The 15,856-nt window shown below is 39.1% G+C and overlaps 1 protein-coding gene across 1 annotated transcript in view; it reads left to right on the top strand.

Annotated features, from left to right (window-relative positions):
• The window catches only part of LOC103143337 (collagen alpha-1(XVI) chain-like), a 64,866-nt gene that overhangs the window by 30,349 nt on the left and 18,661 nt on the right, over window positions 1-15,856 (top strand). The window contains exons 5-9 of the mRNA XM_007559820.2: window positions 2,691-2,814; window positions 3,542-3,823; window positions 4,992-5,072; window positions 9,330-9,398; window positions 15,558-15,590. Coding sequence (XP_007559882.1) covers window positions 2,691-2,814; window positions 3,542-3,823; window positions 4,992-5,072; window positions 9,330-9,398; window positions 15,558-15,590 — 589 coding nt within the window. The remainder of the gene's footprint in view (window positions 1-2,690; window positions 2,815-3,541; window positions 3,824-4,991; window positions 5,073-9,329; window positions 9,399-15,557; window positions 15,591-15,856) is intronic.

Genomic DNA, 15,856 nt, shown 5'->3' with positions numbered 1-15,856 from the left:
CGGCTGGGAGGAAACTTTATGGGTAGATCCAGAAAATGCTGGAGAAATTGCATATCCCTTCTGGACTGAGATGAAATGGAGAGGGATGTGTTGGCTTGGTTTCAGTCTTGGCCCTGTTCTCCCCTACATCCTCATTTCGAACTGAAGACTGACAATGAACAGTTACCTGACTAGAAGAAAGCTAATGATGCAATTAAATATGCTTGCTATGAGTTAGAAAGGACTACAGGAACAATAAAAACAAAACAAAAAAAAACTAGATTGCACCAAGAACTAAATAAGACTAAGGAAAACTCGACGTCCTTCGTTAGTCTTTATATCTTACTCAGTTTTCGAGGTTTTTCACTTTTGTCAAGTGACATTGAAGACACACGTCAAATCTCACCACAGGGATTTCAGTTTTCAGCAAATTCATATTTGGCTAAGTCTAGGTTTATTTTTAATAATCTGAATGTGATGCTTTTAAGCCAGTTAAAGATATTTCATGAAGCTAAGATAACAGCTGATTAGGTGATAACTGCAGGTATCTTCACAAACAGCTGACTCACTGTAATTTCATTTATATCAAAAACATCCACTCATCCATCCTGAGAGCTGTGCACCACTACGGAAATAGCGTAAGGACCCTGCTACAGATTAGGTGTTTGTAATTTGTTTAAACTTCACAAAGGAAAGAAACACAAAGCATTCTAGCAACAGGGAAAACCTACGGCATGTAAAGGCATTTGTCAGCTGTCGCTTTCAAACTGAGTCCGCTTCTTTCATGTGTCAGGTACTCGCTGTTTAACATTCCTTCTGGTTAGCTCTGACTGAAGCACTAGGAGACAGAGGCCACAGCAAGCAGTGGATCCAAGCACACTAAGAAGTCTGCATACAGGTGTCGATATACCTCCCCAGTTAATATTCGGTTCTTAAGCAAGAGAATCTACCGTTTTATTATCATATTTCCTCTGTTGTTCTCCTCTCCTGTGGTTCTTTTTACTAAAACAAGAGAGGAAGATGTAAGTTTGCCTGAAATCTGAGTCCGTCTGATTCATTCTGGGTGATCTCTTCTCGGAGCGTCTGTTTCAGGGATTTTATTTTTATTTATTTATTTATTTATATATTTTTTAATGACCCTGAATGTAACAGGCAATGTTTCAGCACTTCCAACTTAAAAAAAAAAGTCGATAGTTTTTCTGAGTGGTTTTGTGCCCTGCAGCTCATATCTCTAATCGACAGCAAAACAACTCTGTTCTGAGCACGACTTTTTCCCTTTCTCCTCTCTGTCTGTGGCGCGTTCTGTCACATTTTTTCCATTTTTTCTTTATCTGCTTTTCCATCCACATTCTTTAATTATGAAAAGCTAAAACTCCTATGCATTTATTTGATCCCTCAATGTATTTTAAAAATTTTTTTGTACCTCTCTGTCCTTCTTTGTCTTCTTTCTTCTCTTTTTTGTTCAGTGTTTTCTCCTTCTCACCTTTTTTCCCCTCCCGCACTCATCTCTTCTTTGTTTTGACGTCTCGTACTTGCCTGTTTTCCCTAGGATCCTACCTCGCTCATAAATCAACGTCACCCAACTTCTAGGAGTAGGAGACCAGCTGCCAGCATCAACAATTCTGTGTGCGTGCAAAGGGAAAAGAGTTGGAGTGAAATAGAGCAAGGGAGAATATTTCAAAGTTTTTACCGTCTCAGTGAGGAGACATTTCACTGGGCTCTGTCGTGAAACCCTCGTCTCTCAATATACCCACACACCTGTATGGATAGTATTTGTGTGTGTGCATGGGGTTGCGTGTGTGTGGGTGAGTTTGCGTGTGTGTGTGTTTTGAATTTGTGATCTTAGATGCCCTTGACTGAAACCGAAGGATGAAGCCCGCCGGACTCTTTCTGCTATGAAAATTAATGCCAAGGGGTCAGACACACCGGCTTTGCATTGTGCTTTATGGATATAATTCAAAACCAGGCCAACAGAGTGTCTGGAAAACGGTGTATATATATTTTTAAAAAATCCTGTTTCTGTTTGGGAGTACAAACAGCTGCATAGTGTTGAACTACAGAGCTTCTAAAAAACTCACGTTTTTCATAAATTTACAAATTATTTTATTGATTTGTTCAGTTGGTTGCTTAGAAATTTTACTTCAACCTGTCTTTTGTCTAAAGTAACTCCTTGAGATCAAGCTAAATACTGTCTGAAGGGTAAATGGAAAGACAGAATTGCCATTGATCATCATTATTGTGAAGAATATAAATATAAATGATCTGGACTTTTGAGAGGAGTTTTTTTGCATTCATAATGTCTGAAAAAAGATGACAGATGTGCTGATCAGTACTTTATTTTATCCCTGGGTAATGATGCGAGTTGTTAAAGAATCGGCTTCAACAAAGTCCCAGTCTGATTCAGTGAACATATTTCATACTTCATGTATTTTAGAGTGGCCAAAAAAACTTGATTTTTTTCAGTATTTAATATCATTAATCGAAATTAAATATAAAAATGTTTTAAATTGAATATTGCATGTATTTTCATGTGTTAATGTAAAGTGTTTTATACTTATTTATGTTTTAAAAACATTCCCAGCTAATACTGAAATGAAATATTTTGTTGGAAAATAAAAGTAGGTATTGATGTGTACATTTTGTTTTCCTGAATGATTTCAATTAGCTGGCAATCGTCGCATATCTGACGTTTTCTAACCTCCGTGTTCCAGTCAAGTGTTCCCTCACGGCTTACCTGACGAGTTCACGTTGATCTTCACCCTGGCTTTGAAAAAGTCTGCACTGAGGGACACCGTCTACCTCTTTCAGATATCGGATCCGCGGGGATATCCACAGGTGCTGCTTGCTTCACACACTCTCGTTGTCCCGCAACAGCCCTCTTTCCTCCCGTCGCCACACATCCCCCCTCTCGTTTATACCCTATCCATCGATCGCTCACCTTTTAATCATCTAACTTTTCTTCCGCGTCTTTCTTTTTTGTGACCCTCTCATCACTTTTTGCATAGTCATCCACTTTCCCTGTCGATTTTTTTATTTTTTTTTCCCCTCACGCGACATCTTTTCAATTCTCTTCACCCTTTCATCCCATTTGCCTTTTGTCCTGCCTTATTTGTTATTGGGCAACCCTTTCTCCTTCTCTCTCTCTCTCTCTCTCCACCTCTCTCTTTCTCTTTGTCCGTCCTACCTCAATCATCTCCAACTATCGTCTTTCATTCACCTTCATTATTATTCATATGTGTTCCATGATGAAGCACTGGAGTCCCTCTGAGTCTCGATAATCGCTACGAGTCTGAGGCCAGATTTAAATGCTTAGTGTGTATGATGGATGGAGGCTAAGTTGCCTCATTAGTTGTGATTGATTGGCTGCACTTCTTGTGTGCGTAATTAATGCCTTGCTTTACTACCTCGTCTTTGATGTGTCGTTCTTCGGCGCCGCTTGCTTCTATTTACGAGTGCAAATTATTCTTTGTTCAAGTCGAGATAACTTGAGATACAATATGTTTTTATGTAGTGTTTAACTTCTTACCCCTTCATAACCGACTCCCTTCCTCCCTAACCGAAGCTCTCAGTGGACTTCAGCGCCCCCGACGGCACCCTGACCCTGCGAGCCAGGGGTGCCGACCCCGAGGCCGAGCTGGTGAGCTGCATCTTTAACGGGGAAGGCGTCGAAGCCCTGACAGACCTCCAGTGGCACAAGCTGGCCCTCAGCGTGCAACGCGACGCCGCCTCCCTTCACGTTGACTGCAACTCCATCGAGACGAAGCCCCTGGAGCCCCGAGGCGTCCTGCAGACCAACGGACACACACTGCTGGGTGTTCGGGCCTCGGATGCCGGACCGGTGCAGGTGAGAATAACTTCTCCAAAACCTCCTACAATAAGATCTGAATGGTAATTTAATGGTTGGCTGCGGACACTGCATTATAAGCCTTTACCTTTTAGGGCTAATAATACGTTTCGTTGTGGGCTAAGATCTACTATTTTTTTCCCCTCTAACAACCAACCAACCCTGAAAATGAAGTTATGTTATTTTCCAATCACAGAGAAACTTTCAAAATTCCTATTTCAATTTGTGAAATCTCTAAACCTAAAAAATAAAAGTTCCAGATGTTGGGAAGCACACATTCGAGGTGAATTTCAATTGATTGTTTTTGACTAAAAATGGCCATCATACTTTTCATGTTTGTTTTAGTTTAACTTCACAACTACGCACAACTTTGTGTTGATTTACCACGTCACATCCCTGTTAAGCACACTGAAGATATGTTTGTATAGTGACAAAACGTGACAAAGGTTTATGGGTTTTGGATATGCTTGAAAAAGTTACTTCCACCAAACACAACATTCTTCCAAACTTTAAAAAACAGAGGGAGATCAATTGAATTCTTAAGGCTCTATGTTAAATTTGATGTACGGTGACTGGCAGGTGTTCAGTGTATTAACCAATGTTACAATTTAAACAGATCGCTACCTTTATCAGATGTTTGTGTGAGAAGCAAAGACGTAAAAAAAGTGTTTCTCCTGATGAGTTTACAGGAACACGGAATAACTAATTTGGAATAACTCACAATAAAATCCCTTGCCACACATTACTAAAGTACACAGTGCACATTTATATTAAATATATTTATTGATGTGATTATGCGAGATATGTGCATTTTGTTTAATGTACGGGATTCTAATTTGAATTTGATTATTACAGCAAGACTATGGAATAAATCAAGATTAAGATAGGAATGTTAATGAAAAGCAGGTTGGCTCCTTCGTTGGAATGCAAAACAGATGCTTCGTAAGTGTAGAAAGGATGGCTCGTACACACACATGCAGGTGAAGCTCTCAACAAACAGCTTTCCAAATGATTTGTTTGAATGGAAAAATTAATTGGCCTTTAGCCATGTTTACTGCCTCGCTTTAACTTATAGCAGAAATACAGCCGCGGACGCGTAGCCCTGAATGCAAAGCACCGTGTTAGTAATTTCCTCCTCTCTCTTGGTTTTTCATGCTCTCTTCTCCAGATGGATGTTCAGCAGGTGATGCTGTATTGTGACCCAACGCTTGCAATTGAAGAGTCCTGCTGCGAGATCATCGGCGCTCGGGTAAGACAGGAAATACTTTCTCCCTGTGAATGACACAGAAACCGATTCAATGCAATGCAGACATTTTTTCTATTCCTTACACATGAATTGTTATGTTGCTGTTTGAAATATAAATGGAACTTTAACAGAACGAAGACTAAAGCTGAGTGTGGTATTGGCTTCGTCTAATAGAGAAACACTGAGAACCAACCAGTCTGCTAAAGAGTTAAGGAAACCCATATTGTATTCTACCCTAAATGTTGTTTTTACTCACCCAGACCAGTAGGTGGGGTAAACATGGAGTATGTCAGTGGTTCCCAAACTTTTTCTCCTGCGCCCCCCAGTGGTTTCCAAACATTTTCTGGGCCCCCCCTATGGATTACAAATGGCTGTCTGGTTGAACGAGGCGGTGGGGTGGGGGTGAAATCGACTTTTTTGGGGGCAAAATGAATGTACGTAGCTGAACATAGACAACAACATCGGTAGCCTACAGGCTACTTGTTAAGCTTAAGGTGATGCATTGATATTAGCTAGTCATATTGTCATCTTTACCTGCATCCAACAGCTTTACTCAACTCAGTCGGTTAGTTTGGGGGGGAAACTGTGAAAAGTTCTTTGCGTTTTGCTGGTTTGCTGCCGTGATTCTAACACAAACCTGCGTAGCTCCGAACAGCAGCAGCAGGTCTTCTTCACTGCCGCACAGGTGTAAACCCAGCACGAGCGTTGTAGTGCTTATGTTGTGTTTAAAGGTGGCTCGGAAAAACAGGTTACGACATGTTAACAACGGATTAAACAGTTTTAACTGCTGATAAAGGTGACAGAGGACACAGATATGGGAAGTTCGGAAGCCCCTACTGTATCAAATTGACATAGGAATAACAGAGAGTTGGCCATTCTAAGGTAAAAACCCAGCGCATACAGCGTTCATGTTTTTTTTGTTTGTTTTTTTTTCCATCCAGACGGCTTCCCGCGCCCCCCCGGCAATGGCACGGCGCCCCACCTAGGGGGCGCGCCCCACAGTTTGGGAACCTCTAGAGCAGGGGTGCCCAGTCCAGTCCAGTCCTCGAGAGCTACCATCCTGCAACTTTCAGATGCATCCCTGCTTCAACACACCTGAATCAAATGAATGGCTCGTTATCAGGCCTCTGTAGAGCTGATCCCAGTCTGTTGGAGTAAGGACACTTCTAAAACTTCAAGGATAGTAACTCTCGAGGACTGGACTTGGGCACCCCTGCTCTAGAGTATGTGATAAGGGTTCCACATGAGGTTAGCTGTAAAAACGAGAAAACAAGAATTGCGAATGACTAAAGCACTAGTGGAGCCTTTTGAGTGGCGTGAAGACGAAGTTGAGTCCTTTTCCTTGTCACATTTGATTATTAAACTAATAAACTACAAGACAGACATGTAATCTGCTGTTGATCTTATGTATGACACATTTGGGGTTATGGGTCAAGTTAGAGGTGGGGATGATTCATCATGGTTTTAACAAAAGAGCCATTTTCGCTGTCCTAGTCCACGCCTTAAGAACCTCCTCCAAACTTTAAAATGGGCTTTGCTTTACAGTCCTCTCACGGCCAGAGTCATCCATGCTGCTTGTGCACTTTTTCCAGACCAATATTCCTGCAGAAATAATGCAAAAGTATTTGCGAACGCCACCAGTTTCTATATTGATGACCATTTGTGGCTTTACAATTCTTGTGGATGGTGTGAGGACAACAACTGTCCTGTCAGCAGTCTTTTCACATGATTGTGTAGGCCATGATCATGCCATTTTATTATTTAAGAAAAGCTTTTCATTGGGATTAGTGATTTTCCAATAATATAACATTTGCTGTAAGCCCTCATAAACTAAGCAGAAATAAACGTTTTAAAATTATACCTATGCGTTATGAGTCTGAATATTTATATGTGTTCTGCTGTTCATATTGAAGAACTGAAATCAGTCAATGTTTTAGCCAGAAAAAAAATGCTCACTGGGCACTTGTTAAAGCTTCTTTATGGTGTTGGAAGGCTTCTAGTGAGCAGATGCACAAAAAGCTGAGTGTGTGTTATCTAAATGAAAGACCATAAGGGAACTTATGGGTTGCTCTTGAGGTTTGCTCTAGTTAATAACCAATGGTTTGTCTTCATGTTGCTATACTTGCTGCATTTTCTTCCAGCTTCTGTCATAATTATATAAAAAAAATAGGCTGCCTTATATTGAAGATGCAGCAAGACGGCTATCCACATAACACAATACTTTAACAGTTGTCTAACTATTTGTTCTTCAGAGTATTTCAAGAACATATATATATATAATTGCATACTGTGTAATTACGTCTCATCAGCGTTGATTGTGAAACATGTTCTTGCTGTGAATACAAATCTAATTTAAGGCATCTTGCTTCCAGCCACAGCAAAGGGCTTTAATAATATATTCTGCACCGTTTCCCTCGTTTCTTGCCCGTCCGCTCGATTTCTTTCTTCTCTGTCTTTAGGTTTTTGTTTGCACACCTCCAAAGACTTATTAAATTGGAAACAGATTCATTTGATTAACAACAGAACGGCAGCCTGCTCAGGTATGAGGAGAATGGCAATCATCCACTTCAGGAGTTTGTTTTTGAGCTGAAAACTCTTTAACTCCTAATCTGCTTTTTTTCCAACATAATTCTCCGGGGTTTTATTACCTACGTTGCCTTTGTGTTTGTGCCTTCTTATGCCAAATGAGTTTGAAGGAGTCGGACGTCAAAAAGGGCGGGGCACATGCTCCCTCGGCTGTTTGAAAGTTAAGTCTTCTGCAGTGAAGACTTCCTGCTGTAAAATGGATTGCATGGGCTTGTAGAACAAAACCACTACACTTTAGCTCTTTGTACGTGTGCTGCGGGGCTTCCTCTGAGCAATAGCTAAATTTGGCTTCAGAACTGCAGAGGCAAGTGTGAAAAATTGTAGACCTGTGGCAACTGAAGTATTTTTAAAGACAACTAGCACAGTGGAGAACATGAACCACATTTTATACAATTGTCGTGTTCTGGTTTCTGGCCTCCTTTATTCCCACACTCTATTTGCATCATTTGGTTGTAATTATACCCAGTTGGTCATTTTCCTTACTTAACAGGACTGTGCAAAAAACGTTGGTTTCCTTTGAACTTTTTGAAATTTTATGACCACAAAACTCAAGTAGGAATGGAAATGATTAATGGATGTAAAAAGTCGTTTATATCTTGCTCTTTTAACTCTGATATTCCTAACTAAAATCGAGTGCAATGAATTATCTCGAGAACTCATCTTATTATAGAGCCCAAGACAAGAGTTCCATAGTGACCCTGGCGAAGCTCCTGTTTGAAGATGGAGCATATAAACAAGACAATTTTTAACGAGCCATTCCACAAATGTGACTTTCGTTGAACGACGACAAGAAGAAATTTACTATTTGGGAAAAAAAGGCATGAGAATTTCAGTTTGCCCTTGCCACAAGGGACATAAAATGTTGGAAGAAGGTGCTTTGATGGGATTGCATTTTGCAAATTCTTCTCCGCCCATCTCCACAGTGAAATAATGGAGGTGACAGCGTCATTCCGTGAGAATGCTTCCCTTCAGAATTGGCAGGGAAGCCAGGTAGAGTTGATGGGAAGGTAGCTGGAGGAAAACACAGGAAAATCCTGCGAGAGGCTACAAGAGACTTGAGAACAGAATTGTTCGCATCAAAGCTAATCCACGTCAGATCGGTCCAGCAAAAGGCCAAGCCTAAATACAATTCAGTCTCTGGCATGACTTGAACATTTACTGTATATTGCCAGGAGCTTTACATCCAGTCTTACTGAGCATGAAAAAAATGAAAAAGATTTTACTCTCTTGATGTACAAAACATAACCTGTATGATTTATATGCATGTCAACCTCGCAGCCTTGCATCATTTCCCGTTCACTATGCAAACATATTTGTGTTTCAGTTCAAACCCTCATAACTAAGAAGATGATGTTTGAGTTTAGCAGAAGAAAAAGTTAATGTAATTATTTGTGCAGTGACATCTAATGGACTCCTAGCTTTTATGTAGTTATTTTATAACCAAAGGTCAACACCAATCCCATTCCAATCCATTTGACATTTGGACAATGCTAACTTGCGCCAGCTAATAAGCTGATTTGCTGGCATAAGGGCGAGTGAATAGGCCTTTGCTATCAAAAAAATGTAATGCTGTGCTACCACTTTGTCATTTTATTGGCGTTACTGTTCATAAGTTCGCCTGACAGAGTGAAAAGTATACAATAATGTTGTGTTTTTTCTGTCTCCTGCTTGCAGTGCCCTACCGATGCTGCAAAGAGCCGTCGAGCGGCTGAAAACGACCTGGATGAAAACATGTTTAGCCAGGTAATTTCCGCACAAACTACAGATGGGCTGTTGTTCGATAAAAGCACAAAATGTAATCGTAAACATTGTTTGAATAAAAATAATAATAAGAATAATAATAAAAACATCTTTCTCCAAATATATGTGAAAAAGAATCTACCCTAGCATGGGATACATGTTTACAATGCAGTTGGGTGAATTGGAACCACACTTACATGAAATTGTGCCACAGAGGTAAAGGTCTAACTCAGTGGTTCCCAAACTTTTTCTCCTGGGCCCCCCCAGTGGTTTCCAAACTATTTCTGGGCCCCTCCTATGGCTTACAAATAGCTGTCTGGTTGAATGATGTGTGTGAGCGAAGGGAGTGGGGGATGGATTCTTAGAGAACTCCCTGTTCTACGAACAAGGGCTCCAGATGAACAAGGGGGGGAATCAACTTTTTTGTGGGCAAAATGAATCGTAGCTGAACATGGACAACACCAGTAGCCTACAGGGTACTAGTTAACAAGCTTAAGGCGCTGTATTGATATTAGCTAGTCATCTTTTAGCTAACTTTACCTGGATCCAATAGCGATACTCAACTCGGTTAGTTTGGGGGAAAAACTGAAAAGTTCTTTGTGTTTTGCTGGTTTGCTGCCATGACTCTAACACACACCTGAGTAGCTCCGCAGAGCAGCAGCAGGTCTCCTTCACTGCCGCACAGGTGTAAACCCAGCGTGAGCATCATAGCGCTCATGTTGTGTTTAAAGGCGGCTCGGAAAAACAGGTTACGACATGTTAACGGATTAAACAGTTTTAACTGCTGATAAACGTGACAGAGGACACAGATATGAGAAGTGTGGAAGCCCCTATTGTATCAAATTGACATAGGAATAACAGAGAGTTGGCCATGTTCATTTTTTTTTTTTTTTTTATCCAGACGGTTTCCCTCGCCTCCCCTGCAATGGCACGGCGCCCCCCACAGTTTGGGAACCTCTGGTCTAATTCATGCTTTCTGGTCTGGTCTGCTATATGTTAGACTCTGTGATGAAATGTTGACTGGTCTACAGTTGACAATACCTTTTATTCGTTGACCACTTGAAGAAACACCCCCCACAACAATCATATATAGGAATTAGGAGTGTATAAAAGAGGCAGAGATGGGTTTTACAGGCAGCCTGGATGAGAAATACATAGTATTGAAATACAATAGGGTGAGGAATTGTTGGGAAAATAAAATAATATTACATTTTGATCATTTTATGAAAAGAATGATGGGATATTCCATGTTAGGCTCCTTTAAAATTGCCTTGTGAGCATTGTTGATCTAAATCGTAGCTGCATAGCCGAGAAGACGAGGACCATCTGACAGTGTATGTCATGAACAAAACCAACATTGTTTGGCAATATGCAGTTGCATGTGTGCACAAAGGATGGGTGGTTTTCATGTCTTTCAAAGAAGAGTTCAAGCAAAAAGTAAAATAAGCTGGTGTTTGTGACGAGAACTAAACAACCTTGAGATCAGTGCCTACCCATCACACACAGAAAGCAGCGCTGCATTATGTGAAAATAGAAACATAAAAAATACAAAAGCTGTTATGTTCAGTGGAGGAAATCTTTAAACAGTGAGAACATTTTTGCCTTTAGAAGTGCAGATATTGATTTCTCCAGCTCCCAAACATTTACAGAAGTGTTCAATGGAGTTGAAGTATGAAAGTGGTAACAACAAACCCTACATCCTCAGTTATAAAATGCATTTCACTGACAGAAACAAGGCTTTAAAGAGAGCCTGGCGCAATGCATTTTCACTTGCAAGGCTCTCGTTTTTAAATTTGGTGACAAGAATTTAAGCTTTCCAACAAATTGGACAAAAAGAAAAAAATATTTTCGCAATGCATGACACACAAAGAAACAGACAGCGTTATTATTCAGACGGATTTAACTTGGATGGTCTCAGGGAAAAACCAATTCTGGGCAGTTTGTCAAAAATGATACTTCTTCCCTCTTGAAACTAAACCCTGCTGTAGAGTTTGCGTCACTTTGGAGTATTATGTGAATGTTGGTTCTGGTGATTGCTTCAACAATGACTCACAAAGTTCTTCCTTGTACAGTCTGTTACTCTTTATTTCATCATACATATTAAAAGAGGGGGGGAGCTAAAATCTGTTATTTATTCATTGGGACTTGCGTTTGTTTGTAACTCTCTGGAGTTAAACTTGTAGCTCAAACTCTGCCAGACTCTGGGAGATAATAATCAATCCCATTGATGCTCACAGCTAGACACAAACATCTCATGTTTTTTTTTTTCTGCCTCATCTCTCACTGTCACTTGGACTTGTTTCTCTGTATAATTGCAGTTTGACTACTGTGCTAGTGTGAAATGTAATTCAGTCTGAAAATCTGTAAACCTAAATGGATGGAGCAACTAAATCATTTAAAATTCCAGGAACGCAACGGATGCTAGATTACGTCCATATTAAACATAAACTCGTTGTGCAAGCCTTTACAAAAACTACACAAAAATTACATTGGATGATAATGACGTTATTACAGTTTTGCCTGTTTAAGCATCTTGGAGTAGAAAACAAATGACTTTTTTTTGTTTGTTTTGGCTAAAATCAACTACTATGAATATCTGCCAGCTTATGGAGATCTTTAAGATTCAAGGACCAAGATATGTTGTTGACACATTGTAATCTCATTTTAAATCACAATGTTGGGTTTTAAAAGCATGTAAGAAAAACAAAATCCACAAATATCAAAGCAATTGTCACAAATGAATGTGCGATATATCGGCAATAACATTGATATAGGTCAATGCTAGTCATTTTGTAACAAATCTGTATCAGCAGAAAAGCTGTGGTGAAGACAGCGGTGTGGTCGTGTTTGAAAAAGGTGTCAAAATGGTAGTAAAATAATATACGATATTGGTAAATATCAGTTATCTATCATAGTGGCAATATTGATACCGGATATCGATATCGACTCGAATTTCCATATTAGTTCGTACAAATTACTATGTAATTTGTGTGCACCGATACAAATTGTCAGTGCATACTGTTCACCTTTTCCGCATGGCATGTGAAATGGCTTGGAAAAAGTATTGGAACACATCTAGTTATATATATATATTTTTTGCATTACAGTAGCAATAACGACCTCAAACTGTCTTCAACATGTCTGTTACTCATTCAGGCACATATGTCCTGTGTGATGCTTGTGTAATGAGAACCATTTCTATAGACCACAGACAAGCGTCTAAAGCATCTGATATCAATTTGTCCATATGGATCTAAGTATTAGTTTCCAAACTGACAAATTTTGGCTGTTTTCTTAGATTGTTATCCCCTTCACTCCTTTCAGGGCCTCCTTTTCTTGATATGTTCCAAGTTTATTCAATCTTTCGCTCGTCATCGTACATAATTCGTGGACTAATTAATTGCATGTGTGGATTAGATATCAATCAGCATAAAAAAACACTTTTCCTGTGAAAAATATTGACATGTTGAATACATATTTTCTCCGCCGTATAAGAGCTTCAGAGCTCTGCTGAAGCTCTGTCTTCAGCAGAGCTCCAAATGCTTTGCAAAGATCAACCTTTTACCTAGAATTTCATAAAGAAAAAAAACAACAAAATGACTTTAATGTGTGAAACCTTTGTACAAAAAAAGTATTTCGTTAAAGCCTAATTATTATTCCCCATATTTTGTCTGATTCTGTTTTTTAACCTTTCTCCTATTGTTTTTTTCACACTTGCTAGCACACACACACACACAAATTCACACAAAGTGACTAGAAAACTTTCTATTTTTATCTGTTTATTAGTTTCCTACACAGTAAATGGACTGTGAAATCCAAGATTCCAGCATGCAGCCTAGATGATACTGAACCATACACCAGCTTCCATTAAACAAAGCCTTTCTAGGTGACGGCACATTAAACTCTGCATGCATGCATGCTTCATTGTGTCTTCTGTTTATGGAGTATTCACCAAACAAACAAGATGGTTCATTTGGGGTCAGCCAAATTTAAAAAGCAACGACTGTGGATGTGTTTTCAAGACACTTTTGAGGAACTATGCCAAAAAGTGAAATCCCGTTTCCTGAACTGATTACACAGGCTCTGTCTGCCTTTTTGTCATTTGAATATATTTATTTCATATGTGTGCATAAGTCAAGAGTGTGGATAAAAATTCCTACTTTTGGTAATGTTATTTAAAACTTTACGTTTATATTCTAATAATTGAAATTCTGTAATTAAGAGCAAATTAATTCTTTGAAATATGAGTGGAAATACATGAGAAGTGCAAGGAGCCCTTTGAGTGGCTTTAATATGATATGTGAAATTTGTTGCATAGAGATGAACAACACAAGCTTTTGCAAAGTATAGACTAATCTTAATTGAAACTGACTGAATTTAAACCTCTGTCTACTGGAGTGAATTAAAACGTATCTAATCTGCACTGTATTGAAATTAATTTGACCAACGTTGGCTGAATAAAATTAATTGAGTGAAGGTGCTAAGCAAAGTTCTTCTTTAGCACTGTTATAGGAAAAACAAACATAAAAGAAGCTCCGCTGAAATCAAATTCCATCTTGTTGTTCTTGTTTGCCTCCAAGCTACAGTTAACAATGCAGCACAGTTGGTTGTTACATAGGGTTAGAAATGTAGGAGTAAGGACCAATTTGCTTCAGAGCAAAATCAAGACTTCTTTTGTTGTGGAATGACAAGATTTTTGTCCATCGGCAATTATTCAAGCAGATAATAATTAAAAAGAGTGTGTTTTAGTGATTTACAATATTACCTGTGAAGGATGTTTCCTTCATATTATTATTTTGCAGCAGCATTATGGTCTCGTATGCCTTTTCAATTTTAGAGCTTTTGAAAATACTATGCCAATTTATCTGTAAGTGCTTTTTATGTGGTCTGATAATAAATAACCAAATTAATCAGAAAGTCTGTACATGTAGCCTTCACTTTCAAGCATTTGACATCTTGAGAAGAGTGTACCAACTAGCTGTTTCTGTACCAGTCAAATGAAATTCAAGTACGCAATAGTACAATTGACTTCTTGTAAGTTGCACTATTTTTTATTTTATTTTTTTACTTTTTTATCAACCTTAAGTATAATGCCACTAAGAGTCAACTTTGTATGGCTAATATCTAGACAAATGTGTTATCATCTTCATAATGGTAGTAACTCAGCTTGCTAGAGGTTTAAATAACAATACTATGCAAAAAAAGTAAACCTTCTGGGGAGATTTACAGTAAGGTTACATTGGCTATATCAATTGTTTGGTTGCAATTTGCAGTGGTTGTCTCACTGGCAGGGCAGCAGGATACAAGAGGTATAATTGACTCCTCTGACCCTCAGTACCAAACCCCATCTTCTGATGATGTCAAACAACCTTTCTTTGCAACTAGCATCAAATAAAGTTTGGTACGGGCTTATGTGTATGTGTGTGTGTGGGTGTGTGTGTAAGGGTGGGGGGTCACAGCAGTTGCTGCCTTCCTGAAATATGACAAATCTCACCCACAGTGTTTTTTATCTTGCTGGACTGTAAGCCTCTTTTCTTTTTCTTTTTTTTTTCTTTTTTCTTTATTTCTTTTTTTTAATACACTTTCTTGCTTTCAACCCTGTTTCCAACTGAAAGGTCATCCGGGCTTCAAAAGATCCAAAGTCTCCTTTGTGCCTTTTTTTTTTTTTAAGCCTTATGTGTGACTACTGGAGTTTTTATGATGAAGTTCAGCACTACCTGTAAAATGGCTTTTCCCTTCTTCTCTATGCCACTGCTCTTATTTCTTGCCTTTGCTGTCTTGAGTAAAATTGCTTTCACTCAGCTTTTGCTTGCTTCCTTTACTTCCTTGTTGACTCTTGTTTTCCAAATCAATTTGCTATTCTGCACACAGCAGGGGGGGTCTATATCTTTACGTACCTTGGGGCTTATAGGATACAGTACTTCATGTTCTTCATAAGCTCATCCTTTTTTTATCTCTTAAAAATACAGTACAGAATAAGTCCTAATGACGCATCAGTGTAACAGAAATGTCTCCTGTTTTTTTTTCTCTATTGTTGTTTATCTGATGCAATGGACTCTAAATGATGCAAAATTTAAAAGGATGGACTGCAACAACTTCCCTGCGATACAAAAATGTCGTCTGATGACCTTCATTATTTTTTTTTTCTCTCTCCACCAACAGGATATTTTTGCATCCAAGGATCTTGCAGAAAAAGTAAGCCTCACAATTCACACCCACTCGCACACACGTGACTTAACATTGCTGCATTTTTAATGAGACTAGCGGGACAACTGGCTCCAGCTAAGACCGCTTTGTAAACTTTTCGGTTCACAAAGCGAAAGGAGCATGTTCCCAGTATGTGCTCCAGTTTCCTACTGCTGTCTTAGGAAAAAAAAACCCAAAAACAAAAAAAAAAAGTTTTTTTCCAGATGCACTAGAGCAACACTTTGAATTGAGTCTTTTGCTGTCTCTGAAAGCCT

The sequence above is a fragment of the Poecilia formosa genome, unplaced genomic scaffold (genome assembly GCF_000485575.1).
Source record: "Poecilia formosa unplaced genomic scaffold, Poecilia_formosa-5.1.2 Scaffold107, whole genome shotgun sequence".
Lineage (NCBI taxonomy): Eukaryota > Metazoa > Chordata > Actinopteri > Cyprinodontiformes > Poeciliidae > Poecilia > Poecilia formosa.
The sequence above is the reverse complement of the archived record's forward strand: the minus strand, read 5'-3'. Positions and strand labels throughout refer to the sequence as shown.